Source organism: Bidens hawaiensis, unplaced genomic scaffold (assembly GCF_021521415.1).
Source record: "Bidens hawaiensis isolate Kalapana, Puna unplaced genomic scaffold, B.hawaiensis_p1.1 tig00025587_1, whole genome shotgun sequence".
In the NCBI taxonomy this organism is placed as follows: domain Eukaryota; kingdom Viridiplantae; phylum Streptophyta; class Magnoliopsida; order Asterales; family Asteraceae; genus Bidens; species Bidens hawaiensis.
Genome location: NW_027494093.1, coordinates 103583 through 122313, shown reverse-complemented (window position 1 = coordinate 122313; position 18731 = coordinate 103583). Strand labels below are relative to the sequence as shown.

Here is an 18731-nt window from a genome sequence, read left to right as displayed (position 1 = left end):
GATGACGGCTCTCTTCTACCACATTTCTAGAACGTATTGTGTAAACATCACCTTTTCAAGTCAAACCGCGGTAGGAACCAACCATTTTAACCAACAACCGCCATCACCAACCATGGTTTCCTTGTTGGTTTGACCCTCACCATAGTTGGTCCACTTGAGGAAGTATCAACACCAACGGAACTTAGAGTGTCTATCATTTAAGCGTTTGAGACTTCTGATTTGTCTTTTGAGAGCTATAAATGTAAGGAGATAAAACCGATACATCCAATACCTATTTATGATAGCATATCGTTTAAAAGACTGAAACTGTTACAAAGTGATATTTTTTTTCCAACGATAATAACCAAATAAAATAACCGATTTAACCATATTGGTTCTTAACATGTGGTTTATATCGGGTACAAAACGGGTTTCCAATAACAGGTTTTTCGGTTGGGTCGGGTCGGGTCGGTTTTAGAATTGATTTGCGTACGTACATGGTTAGCATTTTATCAGTTGGCCCAATCAATCAGCCCATTAGCACTCGGAGCCCCTTATTACATCATACCGCCGATTACTCCGCCAGGGTTCCGTCACCGTCACCGTCACCGTCACCGTCACCGTCACCGTCACCGCCGCACAAGTAACTAAGGTCACGTATGCCTCTTATTAACAGTTTACATTCATCAATCTTCAATCCAACAACTTCACACACTGCAGTTTAATTAATGAAATGACTTATATCCACTTATTTGCTGTAAATAATTAATCAGTACTACTTTCACCTCACACCATTTAGACTTCTGTAAGTTATAAATTGATTTTATATCTATCTGCAATTTGAATATTAACAAATGTTGGGTTTGTGGAGGCTTGGGCCCAGTTTAGAAGACATGTTTACTGGGTTTAATAATGAAATTTCGTTTATTTAATGAACATGAACACGTGTTTTGTACATTTATCTGTGTTCGTTTACATATTAATAGTAAATACTTAAATATTATATGGACAAATAGATGGTTTTATATTTGTTCGTTTACGTTTGTTCATAAATCATAATATATTTGTTTATGTTCGTGAACTGTTCTCTAGATTATAAGCGCACGTTCATAAACGAATACGAACATGTACATATTTTAAACGAGCGAACATGAATACAAATATTTGTACGATTGAGTGTTCGTCTTCATTCGGTTCGTTTACACACCTACATGGGAGGTCTTTGGGTCGGCTCTATATATCTTATTATTATGACCCGTTTAAGTTTTATTGTTTCTTAAGCTAGAAACTCTAGTGTATTTCTATATATTCATAACTTGTACTTGTAACTTCTCGTCACGAGAGTATACCGAACCACATAAATCCTTGTTTCCCGTGTTCGTTTAATTCCTGCATTTTGATTCTGCGTGTGTTTCACATATCCGAGATCCTAACAACAAACTAATTACAAAAAAGTAATTACTGAAATAGATGTAAAATTACAGATATGATTTAGTGATTATTCTGCCTTTGAATCTTAACATCATTTATTTTTGCCACAATTGTCATTTCAGATCAATCTGCAATGCTTAAGAGATTCTGTGTTGACACATTTGAGGGTTAGGGCTTCTAGAACACAGCTTATGTTAACGCAAAACATTTCTGTAACTCGCACCCTTCACCGGCTACTTTGCACATCAACCGGGCCCAATCATGATCAGGTAATGGCTCGGGTGATTGGACTCGTGAAGAAGTTTGACAAGATTGATGCCACTAAGGTACCTATGCTAATGACATTTTACCTGTTAATGCTGTATGATTGTGTTTCAACTTTCAAGTTTGCTGTTTTCGTACTCCGTATTTTCAAAGAGTTATAGTTGGAGGAATTTTTTTTGGCAAAATGTGAGGTTTGGCATGTTCGTAAGATATATTTTGGTCTGTTTTTTTTTTGTTTTGAGTAGAGGTGTAACGAGCCGAGCAGAGCCCGGGCCTGTCTAGGCTTAAGCTTTGGCTTGTTTAACTTACGTGAGCTCGAGCTCGGCTTGCTAGTAGTTATTAAAGCTCAAGCTGGGCTCGTTTATTATTTCTTAGTTAATTTACATATGTTTACAGTTATTTTATATATATACTATTTAGTTGTATTTTCATAATTTTATATATATATAAATAATAATTTATTAATATATATCTATATAATACATTAAATTAAAATCATGTAATATTAGTCTTGTGGGCCAGCTCGAGCTGGACAAGTGAAGCTCCCGCTTGGGCTTCGTTAATAAAAAACATGGTTATTTTTAGACTTGAGCCCGTTTAAACTCGGCTTGATTCAAGCTTTTAGCAAGCTGGTCTCGAGTAGCTTGCGAGTGGCTTCGCTCATTTCAGAATTTTTATTTTAGGTAATTTGCAGCATGGTCAAACTTACTGAAAAGTCAACTCCCACGACAGTATTTTTGGGCTTTACCAAATGTTTTTAAAGTTTACTACTTTTTACGAGTCAAAACAAAGATTATTACCCAAAACAGAAATCAGACCAAAGTTGGCCAACTTTGGTCTGATTTTTGTTTTTGGTCATCTTCTTTGTTTAAGAAATTATCGTGTGTACATGATAATTTCTTAAATTACCTATATTAAACTTTTATATAACCTTAAACAGGTTACTGAATCAGCCGACTTTCAGAAAGATTTGAGCCTTGATAGTTTGGACCGGGTGGAGCTCGTGATGGCGTTTGAGCTAGAATTCTCCATTGAAATCCCAGATGAGCAGGCAGATAAACTCAAATGCTGTGCTGACGTGGCAAAGTATGTCCAGTCAGCCCCTAAATCTGAACATTTTTGATGAATTATTTTCTTGACTTAAAATCACATTTCAATTCATATTCCTTCTGGTTATACGGTTTAAAACGTTGCGAGATGATGTTTCTATGTACAAAGATCGTATCTTTTTATCGAATACATATAACGTGTTTCATTATATGCTCAACTTTATAATATGTACATACAAAAAAAACATTAAAAAAAGAAGCATATGAAAATGATCAAGCCCCATAACTCATTGTTATGACTGTAGCGCCTTCTCGAATGAGCATACGAAAACATGGCCATTACATTAAGATGATGTACAATGTTTAGAGTGTTTCTTCTTTATTCATGCATGGTTGTGAATATTTAGGTTTCAAATGAAACTCATGAGCGGTGTATGCACGAAATCCATTATCTGTTGACAACAGTGTTATTTTTTCGTGTCGGCCCGTGAAAGCTTGGTAGCAAGGCGAGTCTTTTGGTAAATTGATTATTCTCGTGCAGCATTTGTTTTCCATAGCGGGAATTGCATGTAGATGAGAAGGAAGATCGATTAGGAAGTCACCATATTCATCGGTTGTGCCTGTTATCCAATCGGATTTACTTGTTTTCTTCTTGGTGACACACGAAACTGTTGGGTTTCTATGGAAATTTTAAACTTAGTTAACCATTTAACTAGTCATTAATTAAGGCGGAAGCGTGATAATCACAAACTTAAACATATGTATCCATATATATATATATATATATATATATATATATATATATTACAAGTTTATATGATATGTTAATCTATGAATAACCCTTTATTCTTGTTTCAAGATTACCATTAATCTTAAGATTAGAAACCCGAGACAAAAGATCAAATAATACGGGAAAAAAAACTAAACTATCAAAGATTGTAAAACTTACATTCTTAAACCTTTAAGAGATGTAGTTGATGGTTGAAGAAGATGATGATGTTGATGCTAGACTTTCAAAGGGAAGATCCTCAAACGGAAGATACCCCGAGCCTCCAACACACACCGAGCTATGTTAGGGAGCTTGAACACGAGAAAAAAACGAGACCCGAACCTCTTCTTTTCTTGTCTTCGGCCGAACCAAAAGCAAGAGAGAAAAGGTATTGTATATCTCTCTTCTTACTTGAAAGTATGTTGATGCTATTTAAAATGAGATCATATCTCAATCAAATCCTTGGTTAGGTCTTGGTCAAGTAAGTCTTACTCAACCTACATCAACTCTTTACCAACTTTGACCAAGTGTATGGAGTGTATGTGACTCATGTTTTAAATGATATATATATTTTATACCTTATAAAATATATAAACACCCCTTCTTTTATAAACCATTTTATAAAAGAACACATGTTTAAATAATCATTCCAATAATAATTATTTGAATAAATAAATTAACCAATTAATTTATTTAACACTTTCAAGTAATTATTCAGAAACCCGATTTCTGAATGTGTCGTGTTCTGTATTTGTTTTATAGATCATATCTCAACAAATACATAATTGGTGTGTGTCTAACTCGTTATTGGGTATGACCCGACTTGGATCAAACACGACTAGCCACATTAACCTAATTATGTGTCTCGGGCATACGGTATTCCAACAGAAACCGCGATTGATGCTCCTGATATTCCAATATAGATGATTTGTTAGTGTATAAAAGAGTTCGGTTTTGATAATGACTCATTACTAGAGGTGGTAAAATAGGTGGCTTTGGCCAAACTGTACTAGGTTAGGACTTAGGAGTGTGCAATGGTCGGTTTGGGTTAGCTTCGGGCTCATATTAAACCGAGTTCGTGAAAACCGCTATGTTTCAGTTTTACCATTTGGGCTTAAAACTTTTAGACTAAAAATACAATAGCTCCGAATGATGGATTTGGACCTAGAACTTTTTGCTAATTAATGACTAATTGATTATTGTACATTTAGGCTAAAATATTTGGGTTACACTATTTAATATATTCTTATAAATTATTTGAATTTATTCAAAAACCAATTATTTTTTTCGAATTGGTTGACGGGTGTTGCTGAAAATGGTCGTTTCAACATCCACATAATAAGTTTGCTTGTTAATGTATCAAACTTAGTAAATGAATCTAATAAAGATACTAAAAAAACATATTACACCCGTTCATAAGTAAATGGATCAAAACTGCAAACTCTACTAGTTAAACAACATACCCGGGATGGGAAGGGATTGAAGATCATTTTTATCCATACAAACATCACATAGAACCGAGCCGCTAACCACAACCGTTGAGAGCTTCTCATCACCATATCCCGCCACCCTACTCAACTCATCACTGCTAGAGGGCTCAACCAACGGGTTTTCAACCACATATCTAGCGAGCGTTTTATGAGCCCCGAGAAAACCAAAGAAGATGAAGAACAGGAGTCTCATGTTATTAGTGTTTTCTTGAAAACTGATTGTCATGTTTTGCGTTTGTGGATATTAGGAAAGAACTTAGGAGCAACGCAATGGGTAAGACAATGAAAAGCTACCTGACTGCCTTGAAGGATTTATTTATATATATATGCCTTTAATCCTATGCTTGTGCATGGGGTTAATTAAAGTTATGTTTATAGAGTTATATATTATAAATAAATTATATTTTTTGTCAACATTCTTGTGGTTGTGTACCTACTTTAAGCTTTGACCGGTGCCTTGCACCTTATTTGGATAGGTAATACCCCTCAAGACAAATACCATCTAACTACAAATGACTCAGATAAAGAAACACTAAATAAGTGCAATACATCGTTTATTTATTTATTTTATCAATGGTTTGTATTTTTAAAATGTTTAAAAAAAATTTTAATCATTTACATGTCACATGACTTAAATTTATTTGTGTGTTATATGTATGAAAGAAATTTGTTTTTATTTTTGTTTATTTCAAAAGATACGAATGAGCATTGTACGTATTCCTATTAATCTCTTATAATTTGAAATTCTTTAAAACTGAAAAAATAAATTTTGTATTACATTTCTCGTAATATTTAGAGTTACGTGTAGATTTTTCCCATGTGTGTGTATTGTCTAGATGGGTGGTACTACGCGGTAGACAATTTATTACAAGAAGGTAAATTACAAGATTATATCAATCATTTTTTCACTTTTTTTAAAAAAAATACAAGAAAATGGTTGAAATGCAGTGTTTATTCATCACTTTTTACAGTGTTAACTAATATATAAAGTTATAAACAAAATTCATTTATTTGTAAAACTTACAAATGTGTAGGTTATCTGTATCATGTGTATGTATATTTCATACACATGCTTGCACAAACGTTTAAAGGTGAAAAAAGCATATAAATAAATTAGTTTAATGGTGTTTTTTTTCTTTTTAATACAAAATAGACCTTTGTGTGTTAAAAGTAAAAGTTTCTTAAAAAAGAACAGTTGGTAAAAAAAAGGAAGTAAAATGATTCAAATTTGTTCTTTCTTTACTTGCAATAAATTGTCTTCTTTAATGAACATCTCTATGTACTCACATACATACACAATTTTATATATACTCATATTGAGAGAGAGAGAGAGAGAGAGAGAGAGAGAGAGAGAGAGAGAAATAAGGAGTGAGAGTTGGGTTGTCATTTTTTAATGAGAATCAAAAAGCTTGTGATTCTTTGATGTTCCTTTATTTTTACTCATAAGTATAAATTAAAAAAGAAATATCCTTGTATTATGTTATATGTTATTTAATTGGTTTACAAATGAAGAATATAAAGATGAGACTGTGACAATGTTAATTGTAATATTATTATTCACTTATTTGTTGATTTAATCTCAACTTAACTTTTGTATGTTTCTTAAAAGTAAACCGTTGACTTAACTGTTAAACCACCTCATTCCAACTGAAGTGGACCATAAGCCACCCTAGTTCTAAACAATGTGGGCACATGTTGGTCACATGAATGTGGGAAGGGTATTTTAGCCTTTTTTTTTTCTTTGTTAACTTCTTAACATGAGTGGTAGGTAAATGTAGAAATTTTGTAAGCATACATGGAGAGGGAGATAACCACAAAAGAAAGAGAGGCTGTTAGTTTGGTAGCTAACCAACACACACTCATGGTCAAGCCTACTCTAACCATCTTTTTATCTTGCTTATCAATTTTAACCCATGTGTCCCAAAATCTTACTCTGTCTCTAATCAATTTTAATCCATGTGTCACTTATGTTCATGGTCTGGTTTCGCTTGTCAATTATGGACCAAAACACTAACTACGGTTTCAAGAAATGACAATAAACCGGTCTGGTTGGGTTAGCAAGACAGCCCTTTGATGGTTTGACAACTCGGTCTTAACAGTTTGAATTGTTTTTGTACTAAAACTTTTTAATAAAGAATGGGTCATGAATAATAATAATAATAATAATAATAATAATAATAAAGGTTAAATATGAATTCCTTTTACAAAGTCATCAGTTTCATTGGTTTATGAACACTTCTACATTTCACATCCGGATGAATACAATGGCACTATTTTTACAAACGATGACTCACACGTCTCGAGAAGATTAACCGGAGTATCAAGCTTTGTGTTGATTACAAAGAAGACCCAAATGTCAACTAAGAATTAAGGCATTTGTAGTTGAAGTATAGGTTGCTTTGTTTATTTAGAAAACTTGATGATGAGAGACACCAGTATACGCTAACATAGAATATAAAACATATACATAACCACACATTCTAAATATTTATAAAATAATAATTAAAGTTAAATGGCATATTCATTTTACACGGTTCAGTTTCAAGGGTTTATGAACACTCTACATTTCACTATGGGGTGAAAACCATAATGCAACTTTTAACAAACAATGACTTGTGCCTCGAGATATGCTAGATTACGAAGAAGACACAAATGTTAACTAAGGATTAATATCCTTAGTGTTTAAGTACAGGTTGCTTGGTTTATTTTGGAAACTTGTGAGTGTAGGCACAGGAGAGAAACCAGCATACTTTCCATCTCGTTTTAACATGCATATTTTCGCCAATTGCTTAAGAAGATCGTGATTTTGAACAAATGGTTGAGCTGCATAATCCTCAAACGCCATCCACTATGCATAAAATAACCAAACGTTTAATAAAATAAAGACGGTTTCATTGATCATGAGTTCTTAGCTATATATAAAACTAACCTGGGCTGCCTCTATCTCTCTTTCTTGCATCTGGATGTTGAAGGATAAAGGTTGCAACATGCACATGAGGAATAAATCTGACTTTTCGAAAAATGACTTATGGCTTTGTCTGCAAAACACGAGCAGTGTATTTATTCGTGTCAAAAAATAGATAAACCCTAACGCGATACACTTAAAATTGTGTAAAACATACACAGATCTGTTTAAGCCTTTTATATAAAAAAAAACGTCAAATGGGCAACCGAGATGGGTTTCGGGTTGGTGGGTTGAATTGTTCAATCTGAACACGACCCGCATTTTCATTCGTGAAAAAAACATCAATCTTGACTCGCACATGCTTGAAATTGTCTGACCAACATGATCTGTTTAACAGATTCATCAAAACGTGTCAAACGGGTTAGTGGCTGATAAATGATAATCAAGTTGCAAACATGTTGATTGGGTTGATGGGTAATGGGTTATTGAAATGAGTTAAACGGGTTAGCGAGTCAACCTGATTAATTAAACAGGCTGGTCAATTTCTTTAGTTAAATGGATTAAATAGATCAACCCGCACACGGCCTGTATAATTATACAGGTCAACCACATGACCCGTTAAAATAGGTTAGACATGACAACCCAAAACCTAGTTGTAAATGTGTTAAAGAGATTGGCGGGTCAACCAGAAAAAACCCATTTATTAAACGGGTTAGAAATGGCAATGGCAACCCAAAATCTAATACTTTCGTGTCGGTGTCATGTTTCGGTACAAATGTAATGATTTCCAAATTAGTTGCAATCATTTCCTTACCTGAACGCTAATACTTCCATGAACTTGGTGTCGATCTGAACCATAAAAAACATCCAGTTAATCATCACATAACCCAAATTCATCATTCATAAGTAACAGGTCAAATATGACACCCATACATCCAATCAACAAAAATAGCTTAAAAGTAACTGCAACTTACCCCAGTCTCTTCTTTCACCTCTCTAACTGCTGCATCGCAAATATCTTCACCCTGTAAAAACATTCCTTTCATAATATCAAAATATTTTTGTGTATGTGATGAGTAAATTACCAAAATAGACATACCTCATCAACTACTCCCGTAGGAAACTTCCATATGCCCGTCCCTTGGAACCTTCCACTCTTCTCTTGCACTACCAAAACCTTATAAAACCACAAAGAAGTTAGCAAATATAGAATATATACAAAAATAATTATACGTTCAAGTTCACATGCTGACAGAGTCACAGAGCGGGACTGAGGGAGCACAAAATATATATTAAAAAAAAACTCTCTATTAAGAGAAAAATTGATGAATTACTCAATAAGAACAACTATTGCATCAACCCTTTTTATAGGGGAAATTTAGGTTTGGCACAAGTGATTAGAGCTGTTCAAAAAGCTCGCGACTCGCTTAAAAAATCCATGATTCACTCGTTTTGCAAACAAAATAAATTCAAGTAAAATCACAAAAATTGGGGAAACTGTTAAAAGTCAATATCAGGGATCCGGATGTGTAAATTTGGGTTGGAAAGTTGGGCAAACCATCTATGAACGTTTGTCACAATGTCCAGCCCGTTACACTGTTTTTGTCCATATTTTATAAGCCCCGCAACTCCAGACTGATAAAATCTTATGTCAGTTTAAAGTGGGTCACGTTCTATTGCTTCTTATGCAATATGCAGTTCAATATGAGTCTGCTATACATCATAAAAAAATATAAAATTATTAAATATATAAATATTGGTCAAGTACCTCTCCGTTTTCGTTCATCACAAAAGCACCAATACCGACCCGGTGACTTGCATTTGCGGGTAAAGTATTTATTGTTTCGGGAATCCAATGCACAAGCATCAAGTGTTTTGGTTCCGCGTGGTGATAATAAAAGCCTTCCTGCAATCAAAGAAAATTTGAGATAAATTATAAATGTATTAAAAAAATCGCATCTGTAGATGTAATAAAAAAAGACTTACTTGGACCGTAGGCTCGATGAGATTCACAAGCTCGATTGGCAATTTGATCCAAATACCCCTTTTACCCTAGACACATATTAACCTTATGTTCAAGATATGTTATTTCAACAGAAAAAATGGTAATAAAAAGAATTATCTAGGTTGATGCATAATTAACCAAACTTGAACACATATCCTTGATCAATATAGGACTTTACTAGCTATAACTCCGGTCATGAAAGAACTTAGTCATGAGAAAATAATTATGGTTTAGTGCCAAAGTTAACAAGATTCACAAATAGGGGCTGGCAATTTCTGACAAGACCCGTTAACACGACAGGAAGCTAAGCAGGTTTGGGTTAGACTTAAACATGCCCGTGTCATAAACATGTTGACACGTCTATGACATGATTAAACCGCCTAACCCATTTATGATACAATAAAAATTAAAAACCATCTAACTATACACATTTTTTTAATGATAGAACACATTAATTTTTTATAAATTATATAGTTATATCCTAAAAAACCTAAATGTCATATTTAATGGTGTTAAACAGCTCGTGTCGTGTAACATGTTTATTAAACATGATCATATCCGTGTTCAGCTAAACGATACATTTAGTTAAATGGGCCGTGTTACAAGTCTACTCATTTCATATATTTCATACAATAACCAACTCAATTAATCAACATTGCTAAAAAATCATCAAAACAAAAGAAAGCAAGAATGACCAGCCTGTTGTTTCCAATGCAGCATTGAAGCTTTGAGCAAAGAACCAAACACAAGCGGGTCAACGGGCTCCTCGGTTGACATTTCCACAATGACACCTCCATGTTCATCCTCTTTACCACTTAATAACAATACACCACTACTATCTACTCTCTGCTGCACCTGTTTATTTGAAAACAACACGGGTGATCGAGACGATGAACCCGCGGAAGCCGACATGGACCGAACATTCAAACTGAGTGTCCCAAATTTGGTGCCTGAACACAAATTAAACAAAAACCCAGAAATTAAAAGTGGGTAATGATTGGATTTTAAGAAGTGAAGTGGGTTTGTGAAATTGAGCTTCACCGGAGTACAAATTTGGTCTGAGACGGAGTTTGGTGGTGATGAAACATAGAATTGATGATGATGGTATTTGTATTGGTCTGTGGAGAAATCGGATGATCATTGTATTTGTGAGACTGTCTCAGTATTATAATTGGGGGTTTTACTTTACAAACAATATGATTTAACGGACTCATTGGTTACGGTTAACGTGTTCCTGTTAACAGAAACTGTATTGAACCTTTTATGGTTATGCTTTTTTTTTCCTAAATTGTATACTTCTATTTCCATTTTTTTACCACTCTGTTTTTATTTTTTACACATCATAACTTAGGGCCGAGCTCGGTTCAGTTATTAGGCGAAACCCAAACCCAAACCGAAGTAATCGGTTATTTGAATATAAAAACCGTTTAGTTTTCGGTTTTCTAGTTTTTCGGTTTTTTCGATTCCGGTTCAGTTATTTTCGGGTTTTTTTTGTGAACTGTGTAGACATTGCAAAAAAAATGCATATTTTAAACTTGTATGAGAACGTATTAAATTACCACATATATATTGAATTAAAAAATACAAAAACAGACACGTGTTACGTGAAACTATACGAATATAAAGTTGTTAAATAGAGTTTAAAATTTAACAAAATTCTTAATTAAAAATAAAAAGCATTATAAGTTTAGCCTCAATTTGCATTCATCATCTCATTTATCTTCAAAGTTTAATAAATTACGCATTAAACTGAAATCGACACATAACCAATGGTTAACCGACATTCTTGGTTATGGTTTAACCCTTGTAACCGAACCGATTTAAATAGGCGAGCAATGGAGTTGGAGAACCAGCGGTAGCTAGAGAATTCACCGCTAAGAGGAAACCAAGATTTAAGGTGTGACGGTTGGACATTGATTTATAAGAAGAATAAGTTCATGATGCTGAAGTCCAGTAGTTCACCAAAAATTCATATGCAAATAAAAGAAAAAAAAAGGCCCATAGGAAAAAATGTATTTTTAATTTTTAAACATTTTTAGAAGCCAACAACAAGATAGCCACTTTCTATAGCTGTAGAAATTTAGATTTCATATGATTGTGAAGAAACACGAAATTCCCTCTTAAGTCTAATTGCTTAGTCCAAGGGTGATGATTAAGTATTTCCCACGATGGGTTGGATTTCCTTCTTGGCGCAGATGAATGTCACTTACAAAACAGAACACCGTGAGCTTGTTACGAGGAATATGGGGGGGGGGGGATTCTCTCGTAACCACCCTCCGGCGTGAGTATCAGTATATGGCTAGCGATAAGTATATAGAGTGAGAGTATTCAATTTAGGATCATTTACCATTTGAAGATACCTTGGTATTTATAGCCATTGGATGAGAGAGAGTGTGTGTGGTCAACTGCCTTGTCAGATTCCCCACCAATTATATTCCCTGCACGTGTGTTCTAGGGAGTTGGTGGGCATCGTGGTCATTTGACGTTGACATGTCGTACTAGGTAGTACTATCGTCTATGTGTTGTTTATCCCTTATTAGTTGAGCGTCATTCACAATGAATATCCTTCCTTTTTGTCTCATGCTTGTGGAGATCTTTGGCGCTACCATTCCCGAGGTGTTAGTGAATGTTTATCATATAAGGTCATATGTATTTTCATCGTTTTGGCGCCATGGTATCCGCATGGCGCTTGGCCCTTCCAACCGGCGGGATAGTATATAACTTGTTTAGAGGTGGGTTTAATACCTATCTCTACAGATTGTATAAAAGAATCCGATACACGTATGATGAAACAAAAAACCACATGACATTTAAGAGTAAGACATGTCATAAAACATTTAATTTAACACTTCATGCGTCGTTCAAAAAAATTTAACACTTCATGTAATAGCCGGAAATAAACAAATCAATCATTTTATGAAAACAAGTAAAGAATCATATGATTTCATAATACTATCAAAAGTAATTTGATGGGAAAAAAACATGGTTAAAATAAAATAAAATTTAAAACAAAAAAATTGTGTATATGGTTCGGGTAAACTTATACATGGTTCCAGAATACCATATTCGTAGTAATTTTTCTTTTTGTCAATTCGGTACCCATATCGGTTACCCGTCTCATTTCTTGTACCGTTGTTTCAAGTATTCTCATCGGGTTTGAGGGTCTTTATTTATTTATTTATTTGTTTTTTCCATGCTTAAGGATTAGCTAGGTTTCCTAATGGTTCCACTCAAATCACATGAATAACAAAATACAAAAGACTTTTTGGTGTTAGTTTATATATTGAGCAAATTTGTATGATTTACATGATTAGCCACCTTAAAATTCTGTACTTATTTTCTCAATAATTAGACGTTACATAAGTGTGTCGATACAAAATTACAAACAAGAGTACAATATTTAATGTAAGCATTTATTGATATGTACAGAAACTAACATACATTTTCTTGGCCATAACATGCACTGATGCACATTATTGAACAAACTGACCGATCTACAACGATAACCTTACGGCGTACAATATGAAGCTATGCGTCGATTACAAAGAAGATGGAGATATTAACTAAGGATTAACATCTTTGGTGTTAAAAGTAAAGGTTGCTTCTTTGATTAAGGAAACGTACGAAAGTAGTAACGGGAAAGAAACCAGTATACTTCCCGTTTCTTATTGCTGTGCATATCTTCACCATATACATAAGAAGATCATGCTCTTGAGGAAATTGTAGAGCAGCAAAATCCTTGAATGCCATCCACTATACAACGGTTTAACAAAATTAAAGACGGTTTCATTCATTATGAGTTATTAGCATAGAAGCTAACCTGGGCTGCCTCTATTTCTCCTTTTGGCTTCTGAATGTTGGAGGATAAAGTTTGCAACATGCAAATGAAGAATAAGTCTGACTTTTCAAAGAATGATTTATGGCTTTTACAAAATAAAGGGCAAATGCTTTGATCATTGTTGACTTTTTGGAACGGGTATTCAGGTATGTGACTAGTTTAAAAAAATTGCGGGTATTGAACATGCATATATACATTACTCGAACCATACCATACCCGTAAACATTTCATTTTCTTTGTCCCTTAAGCAATAGAATAATTCACTAATTTTTTGTTTTTATATTTTAAATTTTATTGGGTAATAAAATTATATAAAATGACAGTGTTTAACAAACTAATAGGTATACCCGATACCCAACCAGCCCCATTGAACATCATGTGACACTATGTCAGGTTGATGGGTTGAATTGTTGAGCTCCATCACGACCCGTAATATTTATTTGTCTTAAGGACATCAACCCTGACACTGGTTCACTTAAAATGTGTGATCATAAAGTGTTTTAACCGGGTTATCTAAAAAAGTACAACAAGTTGTCATGATGCAGCCAAAATGTAAACATGTTAAACAGGCTGTAGGGTTGTAATAATAAGTTAAATGGGCTAAGCTGTTAGGGTTAAACCGGCCAACCGGATAAGATCTGTTTACTAAATAGGTTAGAACTTAGAAATGACAACCCAAAAACTGATATTCTTCATTTTGTGTTTGACTCATGTTTAGCAAGAATTGCTACTCCTAGGAAAGTCTGGTTATTTCCAAATTGGCTGTTGTCATATACTCATATGCTTACCTGAATGCTAATACTTCCACGAACTTGGTGTCTATCTGAAGCATCAAAAAAGTCCAGTTAGTTACCACAAGTTCAAACTTCAAACACATGAACTTTATAAGTAATTCTAAGGTTGGAAAACTCTTTATTATTCATGTAATTGTATTGGAAAATACAAGAGTCACTATTCATAACTAAATGGGTCGAAACTACACCTATAGATCCAATCAACGAAAAGAGATGAAGTGATTAATTGCGACTTACTCCAGTCTCTTCTTTCACCTCTCTAACTGCCGCATCACATATATCTTCACCCTGTTCAATAGTTCCTTTCATATCGAAGTATTTTAGTGTTTGCGATGACGAATATACCAGCAGAAACATACCTCATCAACTACTCCGGTAGGAAACTTCCATAAGCCAGTTCCTTGGAACTTTCCATTCTTTTCTTGCACAACCAAAACCTAAAAGCACAACAAAACTAGCAAAATCTTTACCTAATATATAATTAAGTGACTGGTTGCGTCACGCCCACGTATCGCAATTCTGTGAGCCTAAGATATTTTTTTCCGCTTCTATTATTTCACCCACTTGTATTTATAGTAATTAAACATTATAAATTAATTAAGTATATTAAATAGATATAATAAGTATACGAGACATTTGACTTCAAATACATTAAATTATTAGTTAGTAACCTAAATACACAATTTCAATTGTATCTTATCTCAAATATCGTTTTATAATTCTTAAACCGGCTGCCTAAATTACACGAGAAATGCATCCCACGGTTCACGTGTTTTTAATAGAAATCAAATCAACTGAAATCATAAAATCTGGGGAACAACTGTCAAAGTCATAAAGAGGATATTTGAGTTCGAGAGACAAGAAAACCTCCTAGGTCGTTTGTGACAACTAACAACACCCGTCTAGCTATTCTGTGTTGTCTATATTTTACGGGCATGTAACTCTAGATGGATCAAAAGTCATATCCGTGTTTAGTTGAGTCATTTTATTAAACTTGGTTGACATAAGAGTCCACCACATATATCTTATAAAATATAAAATAATAAATTATCGGGATATTGATCAAGTGCAAGCAAATACCTCTCCGTTTTCGTTCATCACAAAAGCACCGATACTTACTCGATGACTTGCATTCGGTGGCAAAGTATTTATTGTTTCTGGAATCCAATGTACAAGCATCAAGTCTTTTGGTTCAGCATGATGATAATAAAAGCCTTCCTACAAACAACAATAGAGAAAAAAATGAGGTTTAATTGCACCCTTTAGCCGCCGTTAAAGTAAGACTCAAATAATTATCTACTAAAAAAGAAAGCACCTATATATAGATAGATGTAACAAGAAAAGTAATAACCTTACTTGAATCATAGGCTCGATTAGATTCGCAAGCTCGACTGGCAATTTGATCCAAACACCCCGTATGCCCTAAAAACATGGAAAGCTTATGTTCAAGAAATTGTTATTTCAACTAAAAACATAGCGCACGTACGTAACTATTATAATACTTTTTTTAATAATTCATTTCAACCAAAATTCATTTTAGTCCGAACCCATTTCAATACTAACTAGGATATAGGACCCCGCGCTTCGCCGCGGAGCCATAAACCAAACAACAAAAATTACATACGTAAAAATGTTAAACCATGAACTTCTTGTGAGTCGATGCGAAATCAACATATATCGGCTTACGACATCGAAACTAAAAAAAATAAACCTGTCAATGTCAAAATACGACATATTATCATGTGGAATAAAAAATGAGTATGTTACAGTTGCGAACCAACGCAAATTCGGTTAGTATCGACGATATCACCACAAATGGGTAAACATGAATTAGTAAGCCAAAAAAAATCATATTTTAAAGGTGTGGTCTCAAACGTCTAAACGCGGATATAAAAACATGTGACGATGAGATAATTTTAAATCGTGAAAAGTTTCGGCCATTTTAAAGACCAACCATAAGAAATACGAAAGCAAAGTTTAAGAAAATTTTTAACCAATAAATAAAACATGTAAATCTGACATTTGTCCAAATTTAAGGTTTAGATATATAGTTTGTTAAATATTATAAATAGTTGAAATAAAAAGCAAAATATAGGGGGGTACAGATCTATACTATATTTTTAATAGTTAAAACATATATAATTACAAATAATAAAGTAAAAAAGTTAAGTAATAAAAATTTAAAACACAACACATGTAGAAAGTAGTGAGCTTAATAAAAGAAAAAGTAAATGAATAGTAAATTAAATAGTAACTGTGTGAGGGGAAAAGAATCCACCTTTTAATATATATATAATAATTTATAAAATCAAACTAATATTTTTTTTAAGTAAGAATGACCTTTTGCTTCCAATGCAACATTGATGCTTTGAGTAAAGACACAAACGTAATCGGGTCAATGGGCTCTGTAGGCATTTCCACAATCACACCTCCATGTTCATCATCTTTACCCATTAATATGCTATCTACTGTTTGCACCAGTTTATCTGGTGATGGAGAAGAAGAACTCACAGAAGCTGGCATGGATCGTACACTCAAACGCATCCCATATGTGCGGTTGTATCCGTCTGGAAACAAATTAAAAGAATCATAAAAGAATCCAAATTAAAGTGTAACAAGCAAAGTAAAAAAGTTGACCTTTTCCATGGAACAAGTTTGGCCGGAGACGTAAGAAGGAACGTCGACTAGGGGCCGTGGGGAAACATGGAGCTGGTGATGGACTGGAGATAATCATTCTACTTCTCGCTATGTTTTAATATAATCTGGGTGTTCTTGCAGAGAGAGCGAAGAACATGTGTATGTATGTATACATGGGCGAAGCTTATATAGAGACCCGAGACTGAAGGTGTTGGAAATTAATAAGGAGTTATGAAATCTAGTTAAACGCATTGTTGTCAAAATTCATGATTACACGGCTTCTACTACTAATGTGTGTGATCCATAGCCACCAAGTGCATGTACAATCTTTTACAAGATACAGGCTTTAGATTTGGTATGTGATATTATTATTATTATTATTATTATTATTATTATTATATGTTTGCTTATTTCTCTAGTGTTTTGTATTTATTTTATAATTTGTTAGATTTTTAAAAATTTCTAATGGGTATTGCATGATCAGTGGCGAAGCTTGGGCGAGTTCGTCGGGGGGACTCAAAATGTATTATAAAAATCATAAACTAGGGGGACCGGGGTTATTTTATGTAATTTTCATTCGTTATGATTAATCAGAGAATTATTAGTTTCTTCTTATAATTCTTGTGCTCCTGGGAGATTTCGATAGTTTCAAATAGTACTATGACAATTAATAGTTAAAGATTACTAACTTTAGAAATAAAAATTTTAGTTATAGCTAGTTTTAGAAACTTCATCATTAAACATGTTTCAAGACTTTTGCTTTTAACATTCTTCTTATGGCTTGTTTTTCGCATTCTTCATGTTCCAATAGACTTTGTATACTTTAAACAAACTCTTACCAAGGATTATTAATATCTGTTGAAATTTTTGATGTTTAGATGTTAATTCAATTTTGCTTTGAATTTTGTCAACTGCGTGTGTTAATTTGAATTGATGCTTCTTTAAAATTCTTTAATGGGGTTAGACGTCTTGTTATCTACATATGAAATAGTGATCTAATTAATTGATAATAAATGATCGTGATTATCTTGGAATCGATCAGGTTTACAAATGGTTAATCTAATTCACATGCATGCAAAAGACTTTTGGTGTTAGTTAACATATAGGGCCGGCTCTAAGAAATCAAAAAAATAATTGGGCTGAAGACGGAATTTTTTTTGCTCTTAAGTAAAAGGAGTATTTTGTTGGGTTTAAACAATTTAATTTTTGCATAGGCTTACTTGTTTAAAATTTGGGTTGTGTAAAAAACGTTTTTATAAAAATAGGATTAAGCATGCCTCAGAAAAACTAGAACTCATAACTTTTAGGTTGGAAATAATACTCATTTGTCACTAGACCAAGTAATTAGTTAATTTAGTTTAAACACTAAATATACATATTGTTTTAATAAAAATACATATAATTTAAAAAATAAAAATTCGGACCTAACGGAGTGTCGGACCTGTGGTCGTTGACTAGCCAGCCACACCTTATGGCCTTATGGCCGGCCCTTTTAACGTATACCGAGCATCATATCTATCCAATTATATATATAGATTAATATGCATTTGTCGGTGTCACAACTTTTGTG

At 33.6% G+C, this 18731-nt stretch overlaps 3 protein-coding genes across 3 annotated transcripts; 1 reads left to right on the top strand and 2 right to left on the bottom strand.

Moving 5' to 3' along the window:
• The first annotated feature begins 599 nt into the window (after positions 1–599).
• Positions 600–3389, top strand: LOC143571818 (acyl carrier protein 3, mitochondrial-like). The gene is made up of 3 exons (XM_077057143.1): positions 600–631; positions 1533–1736; positions 2615–3389. The coding sequence occupies exons 2-3, from the start codon at positions 1602–1604 to the stop codon at positions 2795–2797; spliced, it is 318 nt and encodes a 105-aa protein (XP_076913258.1). The 5' UTR covers positions 600–631; positions 1533–1601; the 3' UTR covers positions 2798–3389.
• Positions 3390–7507: 4118 nt separating this feature from the next.
• Positions 7508–17047, bottom strand: LOC143571845 (nudix hydrolase 2-like). Its single transcript, XM_077057171.1, has 8 exons — positions 16865–17047; positions 15881–15946; positions 15605–15742; positions 14884–14961; positions 14762–14812; positions 14519–14553; positions 13713–13815; positions 7508–7830 (listed from the first exon to the last, which is right to left on the bottom strand). The coding sequence occupies exons 1-8, from the start codon at positions 17045–17047 to the stop codon at positions 7642–7644; spliced, it is 843 nt and encodes a 280-aa protein (XP_076913286.1). The 3' UTR covers positions 7508–7641.
• Positions 8812–11150, bottom strand: LOC143571829 (nudix hydrolase 2-like). Its single transcript, XM_077057152.1, has 6 exons — positions 10934–11150; positions 10592–10842; positions 9874–9939; positions 9656–9793; positions 8987–9064; positions 8812–8912 (listed from the first exon to the last, which is right to left on the bottom strand). Exons 1-6 carry the CDS (start codon positions 11031–11033, stop codon positions 8841–8843), a joined length of 705 nt encoding a protein of 234 aa, XP_076913267.1. The 5' UTR covers positions 11034–11150; the 3' UTR covers positions 8812–8840.
• Positions 17048–18731: the final 1684 nt, after the last annotated feature.

Coding starts and splice junctions, on each gene's coding strand:
- LOC143571845 (XM_077057171.1), bottom strand. CDS start 17,047: ATGCCAGCTTCTGTGAGTTCTTCTTCTCCATCACCAGATAAACTGGTG. Junction 14,962..15,604: donor TGATGAACGAAAACGGAGAG/GTATTTGCTTGC, acceptor TTGTGCTTTTAG/GTTTTGGTTGTGCAAGAAAA. Junction 14,554..14,761: donor AGGTGAAAGAAGAGACTGGA/GTAAGTCGCAAT, acceptor TTGATGCTTCAG/ATAGACACCAAGTTCGTGGA.
- LOC143571829 (XM_077057152.1), bottom strand. CDS start 11,033: ATGATCATCCGATTTCTCCACAGACCAATACAAATACCATCATCATCA. Junction 10,843..10,933: donor CAGACCAAATTTGTACTCCG/GTGAAGCTCAAT, acceptor ATTTGTGTTCAG/GCACCAAATTTGGGACACTC. Junction 9,065..9,655: donor TGATGAACGAAAACGGAGAG/GTACTTGACCAA, acceptor TGGTTTTATAAG/GTTTTGGTAGTGCAAGAGAA.
- LOC143571818 (XM_077057143.1), top strand. CDS start 1,602: ATGTTAACGCAAAACATTTCTGTAACTCGCACCCTTCACCGGCTACTT. Junction 1,737..2,614: donor ACAAGATTGATGCCACTAAG/GTACCTATGCTA, acceptor AACCTTAAACAG/GTTACTGAATCAGCCGACTT.